This window comes from Liolophura sinensis, chromosome 7 (genome assembly GCF_032854445.1).
Source record: "Liolophura sinensis isolate JHLJ2023 chromosome 7, CUHK_Ljap_v2, whole genome shotgun sequence".
Taxonomy (NCBI): Eukaryota; Metazoa; Mollusca; class Polyplacophora; order Chitonida; family Chitonidae; genus Liolophura; species Liolophura sinensis.
The window spans coordinates 34512645-34532797 of NC_088301.1; the positions used below are offsets into that span (position 1 = coordinate 34512645).

At 36.6% G+C, this 20153-nt stretch overlaps 1 protein-coding gene across 1 annotated transcript in view; it reads right to left on the reverse strand.

The window, feature by feature from the left end:
• Window positions 1–329: 329 nt before the first annotated feature.
• Window positions 330–20153, reverse strand: part of LOC135471101 (cytosolic carboxypeptidase 6-like) — a 55187-nt gene continuing 35363 nt past the window's right edge. The window contains 3 exon segments of the mRNA XM_064750160.1: window positions 330–2861; window positions 7454–7634; window positions 9488–9600. Of these exon segments, the coding sequence (XP_064606230.1) occupies window positions 2729–2861; window positions 7454–7634; window positions 9488–9600 (427 nt within the window). The 3' untranslated portion in view covers window positions 330–2728.

Here is a 20153-nt window from a genome sequence, read left to right on the forward strand (position 1 = left end):
TAAACTAAATGCATATCGAGCAAAGAGCATTAAAAAACTTAAGGAAAATACAGTTGTTTTATATGGATAGGCTTAAAGCAAGTCATGTTAAAGAAATACAAGTAGATATATACATCCACGCTAGCTGTCCTTTTTCCCATGATCAGCATGCTTGGTGTATGGAAAGTGACAATAAGCCTCAGTTAAAACTACACTGAAAATACTCCTTTGTTAAATTTTAACTCTTTCACTTTGTTCACGATTTTTTAACAAACTACTCTGTTACTGACCGTATTCTGGGAATAGGTAACAAAGACACTTTGTTAAACTTAAACGAGTAAATTTCGAGGATATTTTGTTGTCTGAATCAAGAAATCTCGTTTTCGACAACAAATGTTGTCAGTGAGCGCCGGGCTTTATCAAACATCCATGTCTCTCTTTCGATGCCCATTACGGAAAAGGAAATCTTCCAATTTTGAAAATGAAATAATAATGGACATCTTACAATGGAGGAAAAACAGGTTACTTCAACCGAAAATTAGTACCCAAATTTTGAGTTCACGCCATAACTATAAAACTGGTTCAATGATATACTGTAAACAGAATCAAATTCATTCCGACACATGGACGTAAATATATGCATAATGAACGTAGATAAAGCTGACGTATACACATAGAAATGTATTTGTAGGTCTATACTAAATACAGCAACAATAACAGTTATCACAGAAATGCGCATAAAAAAGTGAAAAACAATGGGAATATTAAAGACATAACAATATATATTGTCAATGGCGCTGATAAGGAACTTCCATTAATAAGTGAATGGCCTGATACGATGGACGTTGATAAGGTATTTCTTGCTTCTGAAAATATTACTGCATGCAATTTATCACCAGGGTCCCTCTCTTGGCCAGCAGTTTGAAGAAATACATGCACCCGTTTTTGCCTCTTGGCAAAGAACCAGGCTGTACAGACATGGACATACAATGCTTCATTTTTGAGGTTGGATTCCAGTCTATTCTTGGAACCATCATAAAACAACTAAATGTTAACTCTGCTTAGTTTCAGTTTCAAGATACAGTGGGAGACAGGTATAATATGAGCCATGCAAAATTAAAAGCAAATAATATTCTTGGTCCTGTGGCTCTCTGATGTATGTTTGATAGATCGGTGCTCACCACAATGATTAAAAAAAAAACAAAAGAAAAACTTATTGGAACATGGCATATTACAAAGTTGTATTTAAATAATGACATTTTAACCATCCCATGGACTAGTATGCCACATTCGAGGAGATTTCTGGCATACACTGGAATACTTCTTCAGAATGTTCCCTCGAACAGACAAGTTTACAGGTGTGATGGCCTGCTGTACAGTCTTTCCGAAGGTTTACTCCAGTTTTGACAGATCATAAGAGTAATCCCCAGCAATAAGTTTAGAGCATATATACCTCTTAGCCATCAATCATGTTACATTATTGCAGGCGGTGCCCAGTGTGCAGGCTGCAGATAAAACTGAACAATTTGACTCTATCAGCGACTAGACTCCAATCTTCCCCTGTTTGTATACATAGATAGGGATGGTTATACATATCGGCGCCAGATACGTCTAATCTGATGTACTCGCTCCTTTTACACAACAGAGAGCCAACCGTGGTAATCAGTCTTCATGACTATGTAACTCTCTCTCTCTCCCTCTCTCTCTCTCACTCATTCTGCTACCGCAGGGTGATATATACATGTATGTATATTCTCTGGCACACAGCAATCAAGAAAAAACAGGCATCCAACAAACCTAGCAGTAGATTTCGGTAGCAAAATACATTTGAACAAAGTATTCTCTATATTTAATTTCAAAATAAATGTATTTTCAAAATACATAAACTGAACATCAATTACTCTATATCTGTAACAAGAATCCAAAAATATCAAATTCTATGGCAACACAACATAACATTGTACATGTATACAGGCACATGCATACATATTTATACAATGCAATATTAAATGCAGAACAGCCAAAGAAGGAAGTTACTGACAGGTTGCCGATAAGTAGGATTTTTTGCTGCTCTGGCCAAGGAAATGTTTCTTGTCAACACATTTTCTACAATATCAACTACAACTGCCTAAAATGTAAAAATCTAGGTGCATACCTCATTTCACTAGAATCCTTTTGAATTTAACTTTACTGTTTCTTTTTGATCTTGTTCCTGTGTGTGCAACCATATATCAGCTAAAAACGACTTCTCTATAAGAATAAATTTTACATTAGAGAATTAGAATTGACAAAATACTGCCTGAATCCAGAAATGTCTTGTATCACAAATATAGCAGAAATGTTATTCCTACAACACAATGAAGAACTAAAACCTGTTCGTTTTGTTTCAAAATAATGAAAACTGCTATTCACCAGGAAGTCTTACATGTACAGGTAATGAAAACATTTATACTTCTTCATATAAGGACTGGGGTTTCACAATTACTCAATTCCACTCAATTTATACATTGTATTGGGTTTCCTCTCTTTTGGAAACTACAATGACATAACATGATCCTCAGATAAACCATCTCTGATCTTACAAGACAAAATGAAAGTAAACACTTCTCAGTATTCATTGAAAAATCAATACTGAAAAATATGAGGAGTATTAATAAATGTGAATACAGCACATTAGACATATGCCTATTGAAGATGTCACATTTCACATTCCATGATTTGTGTATGCTCTTGATGAAGCACATAGTAGTCATCTTGAGTCTTTTTCTTTCAATCGAAATTTCAACAACAATGGCGACGACCGGCAACTGTTATAACTGAAATCCGTTGGGCTTGAGAAATTGGGTCTTGAGTGATCTCTCATCATCTCATGTTTGCTCAATCTGCAATTAAACAAATCATTCATGCAGTCAGGATGAATCAGGCTTAAAACTGAAACAAGTGAATACACAATATTTTTTTAGTAGCCCACCTGTGTGTTCATGGCTCTTGATGGCTATAATTTCACTTCAGCCTGCTCACTGCAGCTGATTCGACTTCACCTATGAGGTTTTGCACTAGAATCCAGCTCCCATAATTCAATTGTGACTTTGCACTGCGAGACTTGCGAAGTACCTGGTGAATGGGGTTGGTTTTCTGTTCTCAGAACCCTTCAACTACAACTACCAAAATATTCCTGAATCTGACATTAAACTCAATGAAATAAATAAATATTCAAATCTACCTGCATAATGGAAACCCTCACATAAGATGTACACAAGCAATTAAATTGGACTGTCATAACGTAGTTGGTTTCTACCACTTTGCAATTTGCTTTCTTGTTTCTTTCCGTTCCCTGTATTAATTATTTATTTTCTTCATTTCATTATTAATAGTGTTCTAAAAATGTCGTGTTATTTATTATGTTTCATCTCACATGAAAATCACTGATTTCAGTTTTCTGTTAGATGAACTGCTATGTCAAGTACCTCTGATTTCAATCTTAAGTTTTTTTTTACTGATTAAACTCATCAAGTGTGGGCCAATATGCTGCAACACAGCATCCGCCTGAAGTGGAGAAGGCTGTTTCCATGACCTGTCGGTTTGATGGATACGCTGCTTCCTATCCGTCATGGAATTCTGCGAGTTGAGAATACCTTTACGCAGCATTTGAGCGAAACCGTACCCAACCACTTACACTTCAGCTTCAAGTGCTAAGGCTCTTCACTGTCAGCCTGACAAATGACTGGCTCCTTGAGACACTATTGTAATCTATTCTCAGCAGAAAGCTTTAGTGGAAAAAATATCCAGCAGGCGTTTAAAGAAACACAACAATGGGTTAAGGAAATGGACTTAACACACCTGTCATTGATAACAGTGGGCAAGTGAGAGAGTAGGCTACCAGGTCACATGCAATACAGTCATTAACAATAATCATGCCATGCTATGGGTTTCTAGGCAGAGGGCATAGAAAGTGGTCACTAACTTGCTGCAATGTGCTGAATCTGGTGTGGCAAAAGGGTTGAAAGAAGAAATAACTGATCATTCCAGCTGACTTATCACTCTAGAACAATTCTGCTTAACTCTACACATGCCATCTTTTTTTAATGACACTGAAGGAACGTAAGGAAACATTAGATGTATTTAACATACACTCAATTCTTTGGAATTTATGTCCTTGAAATAGTTTGTGGCACCTGCCTAGTGATGTTGGAGGGGACTGTAACCAATACAGATCACAAGATCAAATTGCTCCACCAGAAACATAATGACAGTGTGCATGTAACACTTAGAGTTGAGCGATTACGATACTTGCATCACTGGATATACATTTGTCATTCTCAGAGCATACGTGACATTTCAATTGGCTTTACATAAAGCAGGAATAGCAGACTGTAGTTTCAAGTTGGATAGTGTTGATTTAACACATAATAAAAAAGCCACAATGCACCTACCATCAACTCTGCCAATGTTTACAACTAAATTGACAATATTAAACACAAATATCTGATCTTTCAATATTTCCAACATCACATAATTTCTGAATAACATATTATTAAAGCTATTGTATTTACATCAACTTAAGTCATGTTCACATTGAATTTTTTTCCAAATCAAATTGAACAGATTGCTCTGTGGTAAAACGATGCCCTTCCAAAGCGCTTAACGTTCACACACTGAGTGGAATTTAGAATTTATCATTCGGCAACTATGACTGCAGCAAGATACTGTCTCTTTGAAAGGGTGAAGGTCACCTTATCCAAAATGGCTTGCTCATGAACAATCAACACAATTTAGACTACTATGGGACATTTATTCACTGCAGGCAATACCAGTTTGTAGAGTTTCTTTGTCGAAGACACATGCGAACAGTGTGAATAATGAGCATTATTTTGAGACAGAGCAATCGCATCTGTTTTCATATGCTTTCAATTTACAATTATCACTTTGTGAACTTGTTCAAATTGCTTCTGATGACTTGTGTAAACACACCTATAGATGGATTATATGAATATACATACCATCTTCATTACAATCAATGTTCCAGTTATTTCATCAATTTTTTAAAGCTTAAAAAGAAACAGAATGAACCATGGTAAGTATAACAATGCAAATATAAACACAAGAATTCAGCAAATCATCAAATGGAATCTAGACTGCAATGAGATCAACTTTTTGTTATGATACATATGACAATATTAGTAACAGAAAAGGGCAACATTTGTATAACCAAAACAAAACAAGGACAGGAAGGGGAAAAAAAAGACAGGAGTTCCTAAATGTATGCTGCATAGCACATGAACCTTTCTGATAAAATCATACTATCAAGACCGGTTATATGAGGACCATAGAGGAACCAGGAACTTTCATATATACGCCATCTTGTTGCATCAAGTATACCATAATCAAGTATACACAAATGCTTGGGCAGATTTAAACAAACTTTGATCATCAGAAGGTAGTGTGCTCAAGAAGCATATGCACTGTATAAGATACATGTAGTATCATTTGAAAAATTTTAAAAAAGCATTTCTTCATACAATAAAACATTAGACTACATCTGTCTGAAATACTCAGTAAAAAATATTGAAGATGAAACTATGAATCAAGCTCTTGGCTTCTCACAAGCGACATGCAGTAAAGCCAAATTTGTATTGGCAGTGTTTTACTAAGGCTGAAATTAGAGGCACAACATCTCATGGGAAGGCTTATTAAGCATGTAAAAGAACAACTCAAGCGTAGAGAATGAATTCTTAAAATGTTTTGCACATAATGGCGCCTCATCCTCCGCAGATGAATGTGCAAAGTACAAACAATATTAGGCTGGCCTAAAACATGGAAATCAACATGCATGAAAAGCCAAAGTTTACCCCATGTGAAATGGCCTTTTCCAATATAAAGTACTTAGGCAACGTTTATATTAGTGACAGAAATAGTTGCCCTCTTAGTCACACATGTTGAAGATGGGTGCAAAATTGATTCACTCAGGGGCCAATTACTAATCTTCGAGCAATTCTTGTCTGTCCATCCATGGTTACATAAAAACTGGACCCTGGCAGGCAGAGGACAATTACCATAGCTGGCTCATCCTGACTAGAAACAGTGATGTCCACACCAATATGAATGCCATTTCAGGACTCGGACAGCAAAAAATCTGCCCACTGTGACTAGCAATCGCATAATCATTGAACTATTGCTGGAATGCGCCCTGCTTCCCTCCAAGCGCATCCAAATGTGCCTATAGGTCTCTCATCAATGCATGGTCCAGGGCCAAGCCTGATCATCAATCTTAACGATGAACATTCAAAAGACATAATTAAATTTCTAAGCAGTTCTGCTACTGCCTGACTGTTCTTTACAACAGTGCTATCAAGACTTGAAAGATTGTTATTTCATACGAACAATTTATCATCTAGCACTTGAGCAGAGAGTGGAGGAATTTGGGACAAACCTGCGCCACCAAAGTTGTCAGACATGGCTTACGCTAAGGGAGTTTTTGCTCTGGTCGGCAGTGTAATTGGGAAGGCTTTGGACAGCCGCTTGACAAATCACTACATGTAAATTGAAAACCAGCCCATTATGACTGCCACTGGGATATTGACATAATTTCACAACCCTTCAAAAATTCCACTGAAATAAACTGCCTGAGTCAAGCCATTTTTTGCCCACTAACAGAGTCCAGTGGTTCTAATTTAGGAAGTGCCTCATTGATATTCCCCTGCTCAAAGTTTTAATCTCTGACCTTATTGATTTGTGTTAAACTAGGCTGAAGATGGTGCGGACGATCTCGCCAAATCTTTATCAAATACCCCATTAACTGCCCATACATTAGTCATTAATGTGAATGGACAAAAGCCCACTGGAATTCAATACCATTTGTGCTATTCCATAATGAAACGCAAATTCATATAGGATGACGTTACAGTGATCAACTTTCTTATTGTGTATAATCTTATGTAACACTTTGGGAATAATGCTTCAGCAGACCATGTGAAATAATTACAAATAATCTAGCTTGTCTGCTGAACACAGAGGCACATAAATTTGTCTTTTCTCAATATCTCGACTTTAATTAAGACTTTATTAGGAGGTTATTGAATCACACTTTCTGGATTAGGCTAACTTTTTCAGCTGAAAAGCTAGATTACAACAGAAATTGTCACAGTGAAATCTTCCATAATTACATGAACATTCATAGAAAGATGAGATTAAGAGGTTTACAAGTATGAAGATTAACAAAACATTCCAGCCCTGCACAGCATGATTCGTCAAAAACCCAATTTTTTAAACCATCAAACAAAAATGGGTCATCATATGATCAAAAGATCATCATATGTATACATTTAGCTTTAATGCGGTTGTGAGATACACATAAACACGTGATGTTATCAATAAAAACTTGATACATAGATCAAGCAGGTCTGAACTCAACATCCAAATGGAAGCAATAATTTTGTGACAAAACACAGGTCACACAAAGGAAAGAATTACATACCTTTCATCTACTCTGGCATGTGGAAAAAAGGTCTCTGAGTTGACACCTTCTTTGCTTGACTCCTTGGCACTATAACGGCCTGGTTTGGGAACCAAACCACTGCTGGGTTTTGAACTTATCACCCCATTTAACTTATAGTAGTCGAGAAACGTCCGCGCCAAGTTGCGACCAAGTTTCATGTCTGTTGTTAGAATTAAGGTTCAATATATATATTAAAAAAACCAAATTTGGAAACTAATGACCTATCAGAACCTGTTGAAGATGCATTACTTATGCATGGATTTATCTGGTTTTCAAATTTAATTTTATATTACACAAAATGAACCTGGACACAATTTTATAAAAATCAGACAATATTTAAGGCAGTAAATATTGCACAGAAACCAAAGACCAATGAGAATCACATAATTCGTTCTGCGTACAAAATTTATACTCAGGTTAAGCTAATTTTCAAATTTGAGGTACTGCACACTTAATGTAACTTATGGATTTCATTATTCTCATCTGATTAGTTAATATATAAGTAAGTTACACAAAATCTGACCATAACACAAATCCACATCGAGCAAATCATTAAATTTGCAAAACTTACACACAAATCCTGCTGGACTTCAAACACAATATGAACCTTCTTACAAAGTTTTACAAACATCTTATTTAACTACAATAAATTCATAATACATGTATGTGAACCACCAAATAAATTTGTGAACCAAATCATTCAGTTTGAAAAAAAATACGAATTATTAAGAATGAAGAGGTAATCAATGAAGAAAATCACCATGCATCAATCTTCTATTTATAAGCATGCTTGTACGGGATACTCAAACAATCCTAGGAAACATAATATTCAATTTCCTGTGACTTCAGGACTGTTTTCCTTTAATTTTTTATCATTCTTGGACATTCTACATTACAAGTACTATGTTCACTGATCAGCTTGAAGTTTGTCATTTCGTTTCTGCCTTTTCTTTCAGTATAGTTTTTATGAGATGCAAATGAGAAACATCTTGACATTTCGTAGGGTTTTACATTCTTTTTATGTTCTTATCAAAGTCTCTCAGTGATTACAGTGTGATGGAAAATCAGCTACAGGGTCAGAGTCTCAGAGTGATGCCTGCCAGGACTTTCAATAACAACTTAAATCCACCATAGATCCTGAAGACCAACTTCACACAGATATTCATGCTGGAGCCAATCAAAGTGCTTTTGATCAGACGCTGTGACTACAATACTAAAAAGCCTGATGGCTATACAACAGTTATCACTGACATTGCCGGTTCAGTAAGGAGTGAGCTAATGCCTTTTCTATTTCCCTGATATTCTACTTAAGCATCCAATAACACCACATAAATGATAACATGTCTCTTGCCTGGTTGATTTTGGTAAAAGGAGCTGGTAAACCAATACACAGGAAATTTACCATTTGACCATGACATTTTGCCTGAATTCATAAATATCTGCCTGCCAAATTCTACTCTTTAAGATAAGACTATCCGTCCAAATTTCATAATGAACACTTCTGGCATCAGAAACTACATCTTGCATTTGTTTATTTCTCATTGGAGTCTTGTTTAATGCCATATTCTAGAATATCATTTATATGATGGCAGTCAGTTTTATAGGTGGCAGAAACTGATGGCCAAAGGTAAATCACGAACCTTTGGCAAGTTACTGACCAACTTTTCCATGTGATGTACAGATAACCGTATTGGCGGAAGCGTGAAAAGTGGACTTTTGCACCACTGCAATCGACTACATGAGGATGGATTACCTCTTAGTTTTAACCCCCCATAATGCTGTGTGAGCAGGGGAACCTACAAATTCCCTGTCCATGCACAGCATTTATTTCATTTATGTAAAATACAAAACAAAAAAAAAAAGAAAAAAAAAGTACAGTAAATAAGAAAAAAAAAAGTTATATAACTTGTAACAAGATAACTCAAAAGGATTTTGTCCACTTGGAAACATAAAAAAATGTAGAGGTTTATGAAAATAAAGTGAAAGATATAGAAACCGAACAGTCAAGGATACACCCTTCTTCTGTGTACGGCAGGGCTGTGCTGGAACAGGCAGTCATATAGCTATAAAAGGACACCTCTAAGGTGTAACAGTGGGAATTCTCATCTAAGCATCCTCCAAGGGTTCTGAAAGAAACAAAAGAGTTACTTGCATTTTAACATGATGATATGATGCAATACTTTACTGCTTTGTTAGAAACAACAATCAAGTTAGTGCACTCTCCATCTTAGCATGTCGCATCAATACCTGCCAAAGAGAAAGGCAACCTACCTGGACATAATTCATTGTATAATCACTTGATATTTTTACCTGTATTAGACAACTAAATGTTTACCAGTGTCCAATCAGCTGAATCATATACAGCTCTCTGTGTCACTTTGGTCTTCCCTGATAGTAATTTGGGAATAAATATAGCAACAGTTTATACAGTTGCATTTCTAAAAAACATAAGATGTAAACCACTAAAATCTGAAGATGGGCTAGCGATGTTTATACTGGCTTAAATAGTACATTGCACTTCAAGTATAAAATTCAGATAGTGGTGCAGCTGTTAAGTTTTATCTTCTGTTGTTTCAAGCATGACACCAGTCAAGCAGTAAGATATATAATAATATAAGCAAATAATATGCACGGTTGTGATCTGAACTCGAAGTGTTGGTGCAAAAAAAATGTCAAAAAGTCTACACCTACATACTATGATCTGTGATGCAGCAAATGCAACGATGCTGATGTCATGCCATGCAGAATGTCGTCGTATAACTGAAATATTCTTGAGCACGGCGTAAAACATCAATGAAATAAATAAATAAATAAATAAATCTTAGTAACACGATTACCAAGTGACGGGATATGTATATATATCGAGTCAGAATGAACAGTGTATGGTGTTAGTAGCCCTCAAAGTGGTTGACACGTGAGGAAAAGCCTGAATAACAGTGTAACTTATACTGACTGAGGCATCAGTAACAGTGTAACAAATAAATCCTGCCAAAGACCCATTATTTCAGCACAGAAGGCCTATAAACAGGTGAATCTCTTCAGCAGCATTATTTTTTTCTTACCGAAAGGAAAGGGAGATACTCTAGACAACAGATATCAATTACAGGATACAGGAATATACATGTCCCCCATGTGACTGTTGTTGTATTTTGTTTCAAGGACAACCTTGAAAATATAGCTTGACACACCCTTTCACTCCTGTTAAAATAGTTATTTCATTATACACAGTTGGACTTTTATTACACAGTTTAAATTATCTCACCAGGTGGCTTAAATTTATACCAAACTCCTGGGACACACTTTAGTTCCATCAATTGCACAATAACACATTACATACACAAATAATTCATTTTCATTATAAATGTGACGATTTATGAACAATGAACTCCAGCATAACATAATTTTGAAACACTATATCAGTACTTGCCATATGGTACTAAATTGACGCTGAGAAAAAAATGTTTTGTTTTCTTTTTTTTCCTTTTTACCTATCTTTCATAGAAGAAATAATTTTAGGCTGCTGTATTATGTTACTTTAATGATGCAAGCAATAAAATGCTCAAAAGAATGACCCCTAGGGTCCACCTGCTGTTGCTTTGCTGTTGTATGTTTCGTTTGCACATCAAGCTGATCTTCCTAGTATTGGTCAGGGAATATGTGAATTCCCTCACTCTCACTGTTTGTTGGTTTCTTGGGCTATTTATTATTATGATAAATGTTTTTTTTTTTTTTTTTCGGGCTTTTGCTTCATCTGATGTTCACTTGTCTCCTACCAATATGGTGTGCATACCTGGATATGAGCTGACATGTAAGAAAGTTTATTTGTAACTTGCCAAAGGTAAGTGCATTGTAATTACCCTTGGTATTCCGATTTCCTCCACTAATAAAATTGATGGCATTCATACAAGTGAAACATTCCTGTGAGGCATTAAATAACAAAAAAAAAAGTCAATAATTAAATAAATAAGTCAGTTTGAACTTCTGGCAAAGACAGTGGATATGTCAAATTGTTGTGACTGAATAAATGCCACAGTGTGTAATGATCTGTGTGGAAATTTTGTGTGCTAAAATGTATTGGATTTGAGGCACTGTGGTATGGGTGGTGCATTTGGTGTGAGGTATGGTAATGGAAGTGACTGAACCCAAACTACTGCAAACACTTTTCTCTGGATCAGACACAGCTGTGAAGCTTCTCGCAATTAAACAGACCAGATGATCCCAATGTGTCCAAACGCCATCAAATTGGTGCTGTGTTGGCTTGAAGAAACAGCAATTAGCCCAGAATTTCTCCCTGTCTGAGAACAAGTGTAACAAACACAGCTAGACGATTGATAAATAGGACTGTGGGCGTTGGTACAAAGCTGTGGATGGGCTAAGAGTTAGAAAGGAAATGCTGACCATGTGATGTATGCTGTCAGAGAAGGAGAATTCTGACATACCGCTGTCTTGGATCTTTTTACTAGAGCCAGATGGCAAGTTTATCTGCTTGTGACAGGGATGGTTTGAGCAAAGAACTGCCCCTGCCCTTATCCCCAGTCCGATCAGTTCCTTGGGGTGTCTTCCCTCAACCATGTTTACACAAGCTCAAAGCTGTAGCATGGGAGGAGGGGAAAGAGAGAGAGAAGCTGCCAGATAGAATTTCCTCCCCTCCCTGAAATCTCCCACAAACATATTGAGTACATATATCCTTAGTGAATGTCCTCTGTTGCCCTATCTAACTAACCATGAATCTCATCTAGCAGCTACCAGCATATTCACAAGCCTTAGGGAGATCCTCAAGCTCAGTAACAGTTCAGGCATTGCCTAATGTTTATTTCCGACAGCCTACACATAGATACACCAGCAGTGTTCGCTCTGTCTCCCCTCATACATAACTATCTCATACATAACAGCACTGCTGGCCAAACCTCTATGCACACGTCTTATTGACTAGAGTCTGCGGAGCACCCACTACCAAATACACGATGCTTGATTGGTGTTCTAGTGAGCCATCCAGCAGAGGACGAGGGAATCGCTGTACAAGCTATAGGACAGTGAGAGCCGGCGAGCACTAATACCTGCACTTGTATACTGTACATATAGCTGTCTACAGTCTGCCAGAGCAGAGTTTCTGGAAACTTGGAGAACTGATTTGACTTGTCTGGAGAGATCTGTCCCAAGTTTTATGGTCATGCTGTGTACACCCCTTTACAGTCTGGCTCAGCTATTCCACCCAAGGTAGGTAAATTTGTGTGATTGCATGAACACCACCGTTCGGTAGAATGATCAGAGAAAATGTGAGACCGTGGGAGGGTGAAATGAAGCTTGGAATTAGAACTGGTCAATTCTAGTCATATAGCCCAATACTATGATCGTATGCATGTTAAAACTTTAATGTCATCTCCTGATTGATTTTTTCTAAACCCACATACGACAGCTGTGTTACTGACTATCTGTTAACACTGAGCTGGACTAGCTGATCAGCTCAGCTACCACTGAATGCACAAGTAGCAATAACCATGGTCTATGGGGCAGATAAGAGGGTAGCTCCTGCACACTGAACACAAGGCCAGGGTGCTCTCTGCAATGCACAGATCCTCTTCCAGAAGATGTTGCAACAATAATTAAAGTTGACAGCTATGATAGGGTTAAATGCACTGATGAAGATGCAGCCAGCTCTAACAATGTCAGGGTTTGTTTGGGTACACAAAAGGGAACAGCTTCCTTCCTTAACAGGGCACCTGCTTGTCAAATAATTAGAATAATCTTACCACTTCCACCAGGAACTATCTCTCCAGTTCAACTCTGCACACACACACACACGTAACAAACCAATGGCATGTAAATACCTGGTTTCTTCCTAAATGGAGAATATTGCGGAGAAACCAGTGCTAATGTGAAAATTGATTACTTGATCACTCAAGACCGTTCTTTGAATTTTCTTAGGTAGTGATGATTTCTTTCAATGATCCTTTTCACTCAGATATTTTTCAAAAAAAAAATCTTTTACAAGAAAGCACACTAAAAACTACAGTGGGTTTTGAGCTATATTTTTTTATTTAAAAGTTTTACGGTCAACTTTTATTTTGTTCACTCCTAACTCATCATCAAGAAGTTACACCTCAGTCTATAGTAAGATAAAAACAAAAGTTCCTCAAGATAAAGTACATGGTCTCCAAATACTGGATTAGCTATTTACCATGAGAGATTCTAAGACAGGGCAAGATCTTATTTCATGTTGGTTGTGCCAATGTATATTAATGCACATATAATTTTACCTTACCATTATACTCAGACAGGTTAAATTATGTATTTCATGCTTATATTACATCTCATCAGCGGGAAGGAAAACTTCCCCAGCGCCATGCACATATATGTATACATGTATGTGTAAGTTTCCATGCCTTAAAAAATGTGCTATAAAATGTATTAACAAATTGATATGCTTTACATTAGTTCCTTATATTTTTATTTATACATAAGAAAGCCTTCATTATAATGATTTATTGTAATACAGATGTCAAATCCATTAAATGTCTTCATTAAAATCATGCCAAGGTGTATTTAAAAGCTAAGATTCCTAATTTTGTATCTTGTGTTAATCCAAAACAACTGCTGCTTCTGCGCAACCTTGTGAAAACTTTTCACTTTCTGTTTGTTTGTTTGTTTTTTACCATGATCTTCTTTAAGTGATGAAGAACTGTGTCACTTCAAACATCACTTTCTTTCATTATCTCTAGTCATCACTGACTTGTTCACCTAAAATTCATTAAATTCACACCACAATAGAGTGCACCTTCACTATGAACATTACACATGTATCTTCATCAAATCAGCATCTCAAATAAGTTTTTAAGAGATGTGGAAGATGATTTCAGGTCAAACAGAATTCGATTTTTCATCTATGGTTATTTGTAATTAATGGAATTCATCAAAACAGATCATTCTGAGAAAGCTTTTTGACAAAAGATGACCTCTTTTTGTTTCGATCACAAACCCTGGATCAAACACAATCAGAATCACTAATCAGAATCTGTTGAAATTTAAGACGAGGTGTAAAAATTACGTTGAAAACAAATTTCAAATATGCTACTTTACATAGTTTAATCTCCTGATCACAAACTTGGTTTTTTATACTATACTAAACTTTTGACTTTTTAAACTGAGATCAGATCTGAACAGTTGCATTTTTTTCCGAAATATGCAAGGCAACATGACAGAAAACTGCATCTTATTTAAAGTCGAAAATGAATGAAATTACAGGCCTGTATACGTGTGTGAGTGTCAAAACTCGTTCAAATGGAGAAGCAAACACCAAGGATATAGAATTTTAGACTTGGAACACTACACTGGTCTATGTGTCAGGCAGCAGTCAAAATGAGAGTAACTTCATTTTTCCAGATATTTACAAGTGACCTGAGAGAAAAACACATCTGCTTTCAATCTGCTGAAATAATAGATCTGTATGTCTACTGTCTGATTGTTAAAAATGGTTTAACCGTATTAGTAAACATGAGGAAGACAAGACTTTAAACTAGCCACTTCGCCTTGTATACGATACATTATGGAATGGAGGTCAAACATACAGGAATAACTGCAATTTCCTACTGAAGTAGTGTATTGTTCAGCTAAGCTCCCAGATTCCTCAATAACCTTGAGGGTAATCGGACACATACAATACAAATTCAGAAGTATGGAAATTAAAAAAACGTCAATGGAACCCTTGAATCTCTACTTGTAGCTATATTCTATATATTATTCATATATTTTGACAATACCATGATTCTGCATTTTTGAGGAAGCTAAAATGATATTTTTAGCTGTAAGCCATTACAGACTTGTATAAAATGATGTTGCACAGGAGATCTTGTCTCCTTGCTGCCTGACATAGGAATGTTAAATGACTAGACTTGTATCATGACGTCTTCCTTCTGAGCTCAGAGTGGAACGTCTTAAAATAAATTGATTCTTTTTTGCTGGCACATGGGTGTGGAATATCAAGATATAACAAAGTGATATCTAGCAAGTAAAATAACACTTTTATCAGTGGAGGAAAACAACTGGATATAAATCATAAATGTACATGTATATGTGTGCTGAAAGTATATATAGACTTCTTCTTTTGTTCTGTCTTTGATCAGCAAGTTAAAGATGAGAAAATAAGCTGTTAGGAGTTTGAATGCGCACCATTGCCTGCAGACTCACCACAATCATGGCAAACAAACAGGTTGAAAATCTAGGTCTTTAGGTTTTACATGTATTTCTTGTATCCTACATTCACATTTGCATGACAATCCATGGAGATGTTTTACAGAAAGCTCTACATGCACCAAGAATATCCCGTCTTTTGTCCCACATTCCAATTTCACGTCATGCCATGGCAAAGTATTTGACAGTTTCATGGGAGCCTGAAAATGGGTCCCTTAACCCTTCTAATCTCAAGAGAAGAAAGAATAGAAAAAGTTACAAGGAATGAGGAACACTGGGTATTCCTGATAAATGCTGAGCACTTTGGATTCTGTGCTGCTGGCAGGGTATGTTACTCTATCTCCCCACCTCACTTGAACTTTGACTGTTGATCTAGCCTTCTTGTCCTGACATTCTATACATTGGGGAACAGATCACCAGATTACTGCTGGAACAGACTACGACCAAACCTGTTACTACACTCTGATAACAATCTTGTGTACCTAGTAACAAGTTACCATAGAAACAGAGTCCAGATTATAGAACTTGTCTGTCTTAAATGGCTTTGTCAATCAAGAACAGTTTCCTCAGTTTAAAAAAAAAATCACTGACTACAGTTGTACTGTAATCAACTTACTTGATCACACATGCATGTTGTAAGATATAATATTGCAATTCAAGAATGCTTCACAAAGTTGGAAATTGTGTAACAAATGCCTACTGAATGAGGTTTCCTAATCACCTCCTTGTTATTACAGCGAAGACTGGCTTTTGGTTTTTCATTAACTGTGGGTAAAGCTATTTTGTAGGACTGTAAATAATTCAGGAGTGAAGAATTACAGATGAAGCGCTACACTCACAAGTGCAAAGCCCTCCACCATCTGTGCAGATGGCTTTATTAACTCTAAAATGCCTCTGAGACTAATGAACCACAATTTGCTGATTTAAAACTTTTTGGGTTTTTTCACAGGGGACACATACAGTACTATATCAGTCTATCTGACAAACAGCATATCATGCTCTTTCAACCACACATTACCTGTAATCAGTGGCCCTTTTCAGAACAATTAAATTACAGTCTGTAACAAGAGTTTATATAGAAGCTAGTGGCCAGTAGGGTAGTTTTTCTCAGGTGCCAAATCAATTGTTCAGCTTAAGTGCATGCGTTGAGCTGACAACCTATTATTTCACACCCTGATAAAATTACTGGATAACAATACATAAAATGACATACCAGCTACATGTATGTTGTAAACTGAAACAAATAATGTCATAAAGTCATATTAACTTGCCACAGACACAAGGATTCATGATCGAACCAAGCAATATCTTGTATCATCCACGATCACTGTGACTGAGTGGGGACAAATGGTGATGACACAAGAAAGTGTAACTCAAAAAGACTCCATATTTTGCCACAGGTGATCAACAACTGTATGGACATGGTAGTCTTCAAAGAAAGCACAGCATCAACTATGTTGTAAATCAATCAAGTCAAAGTATGTGGATAGATTAAAAATTGTAATGATAACTTGAAGGTGCACTTAAGTGGTAGAACAAACATTTAACTGTGAAGTCTGTCTAATACCTTATCTAATGATCACTAAGTGTGTGGCATAAAAAAACATGGAACCGAGTAAAACCTGTCCAAGTTTAAATCTGAATGTGGGTTTTACATGTATTGATTTTGACTTGACCAAACAAATCTCTTTCTTCTTCCTGCACTACAGGCACCTCTCCTTTTATACTTTCCACATTATCTTTCCACATTGTTTGTAAATCAGGAGCAACCCTTAAACTACCCCTATAAATGTATCTACTACACCAATCCTAGAGAATGACTGGAGAAAATAAACTAAGATGAAATTCCTTAAATACATGCAGTTAACTGAAACAGTTTGTACAAGCAAACCAATGGTATCTTCGCCAATACATCTTCAAATACCATTACATCTACGTCATCCAGCAACCCCACAGTGCACTCATTTAGAAAACAGACAAAGTTTGTTGAGACTGCAAGACTGTTTAGATGATGCTGTTACCCCTACTCCCCTCCTCCCTGTGGTAACCAGACAGCCTTGTAAATATGTCTTCTCCACTGTACACAGGAGTGTGTTGTGTACTTAAACTGTCTTGGTGTAGGACATAAAACAACTGCAGGGTTGGCATGCACAATTATAACAAAAGTGTTGTGCATGAGCTTCACTACACTGCATAAATTCAAAGAAATGACTGAAATCGGAAAGAAGAAAGGCAATGTAGTTCGCTTTGCTTCAGAAATTCACAACAAATTGAGGCAGCGTATTCATGTGTAAATTCTGACTAAAATTTGCGAAATTACAGAACTTGGGTCAAGGTTAACAAAATCTCATACAAATAATGTGCTACTTACATTTACCAGTAGAACATGCATATAAATAACACAGGCAGTCTAATACCTTGTTTTAAACTCAAGATACCTCGAAAAACACTTTTAAATCTTGATCAACTGATTTAGCAAATATGAGCCAGCTGCTGTTGTCTGACACTATCAACCCTTCCCCCTCCAATCTTCAATATCTGGGTGAAGATCACATTATACAGAGCAGTGAAGTTCTACACACTGTGAATGGGAGTGGACCTAGCCTGGTTGCTCACCAAGTGGCTTGTTAGAAGTAGTAGTCATCTGATAACAGTCATATTTCACCCAACAGCACAGAAGCCAAGTCTGTCAGTGCCCTACCCAAACAGCTGAGTAAAACTTTCTCCTGCTCACACAAGCAAAGTGAGAAACATACACATGTACTCACAGGATACTTTTTGTACTAAAAAGTGGTAATGTGGAAGCTGAGATTTTCTACCACGGCTGCATTTTTTTCCAACACCATTTGTATCATTATGATTATCACAAATGGCTACAGTTATGTAAATACAGATGTACATGTACATACTATACATTATAGATGTGAGAATAACAATTTCAACCCACAAGAACACAGTGAAATCATACATTGCTTGGATACCAGGATCAAGTGTAACAAGCTGGTTAGTTATAAAATTTACTATGCCACTTCCAACTGTAGGTGGAAGTTTCATGTAACAAGAGATAACATAAAACCATGCCAAGGACTTAGTCAACGGGCAAGCACCTAACTACAATATTAAGTACTAGCCTTATCCAACAATCTCACGTGGATAGCTTGTGTTTTCTCTTTATACCTGTACTACAAGGTCTGCTAGTAAGGAGAATGGCTAAAAATTTGTCTCTTGCAGTGAATTTCTGTAGTGAATACATGTATTTCAATGCATTTAACATGTATGTACACGTCCTTGTAACATACCATAAGACACTGGTGACAATTCCACACTCATGACTTCTGTCCACTTCAGACAACAACATGCTTAATAAACTGCAGTCTGTTCTATAATAACAGCTTAATGTGGGCAGAAACTGAGAGATTAGGCTGGAGAAATCCAATCTAGAGGTTAATTTGGTGAGAAAAAGTGTCGACCGTGGCAAGAGGCTGGACTTGCCCCTGGTCAGCATTCTGTCTGGAGAGAGCAGACCCTAGGCGCTGACACCAGTTGCCCCCTCAGGGCATGCCCTTTAAAACTGAACCCTAGCTGTCCCTGGCCTTAAACACAATACTAGCCAACCAGCAGGACAGTGGAGACTTCAATGATTAAGGCCTACCTAATGTTTAGCTGCGCATACATCTCAACATCATGACATAGACAGTCAAAGGTTCTCTACTGTAACAAGTAAAATTGCTGTACTGGTGCATGTGACATTAAACCAGGATGCACTTAATTTATCTCTTACCAAAATGGCCATGTCAGCATTTTTTGCTGGACCTTAGGCACCATTCTCCATTAGGTTGATAAATATCAATGTCACACTGTTCTTATATAATTATTATTACTGGAAAGTCTGAACTTCATACTCATCCTATCAGCCCTATCACACAGTATATAGAATAAGGTGGCCTAGCTCCCAGGAATATACTGAATGTTCCTCACAAGAAAAAACATAAGGGCCCACTGTAATGAAAAAAATACCACATGAAAATGTTTCTGTATTTCGCAGAGTGCAGCCAATTATTCTTACTTATTTGAAAAATATTTGCTGATTGAGTATGCAATGTTACCACATAAATATACTCAAACTTGAAAGAAAAAAATAAATGTAGAAAAAAATTTAAAATTCAATGAACATACATGTATATGTACGTAATATAAAAAAAAACAACAAAAGTACAGCCCACTTTTGGCTGACCCTTGCTAAAATAAATTCTGCCGTCATATATTTGACATATTCTTGACTAGAGTATAAAACACCGAAAAACAAAATATACTGCATGATTACAAGACAACTTACATCAAAACAGGACATGGTTTACTGTCAATATGGTTCTATAGCAACAAATCAATTGAGTTAATCTACTGTAGAGAACAAAAGTTGCAGTTATACACTCCCATTCAAATTTATGTCAGAATTTCAACGATCAGGTTTCATTCTTATAAGAACTGTGAT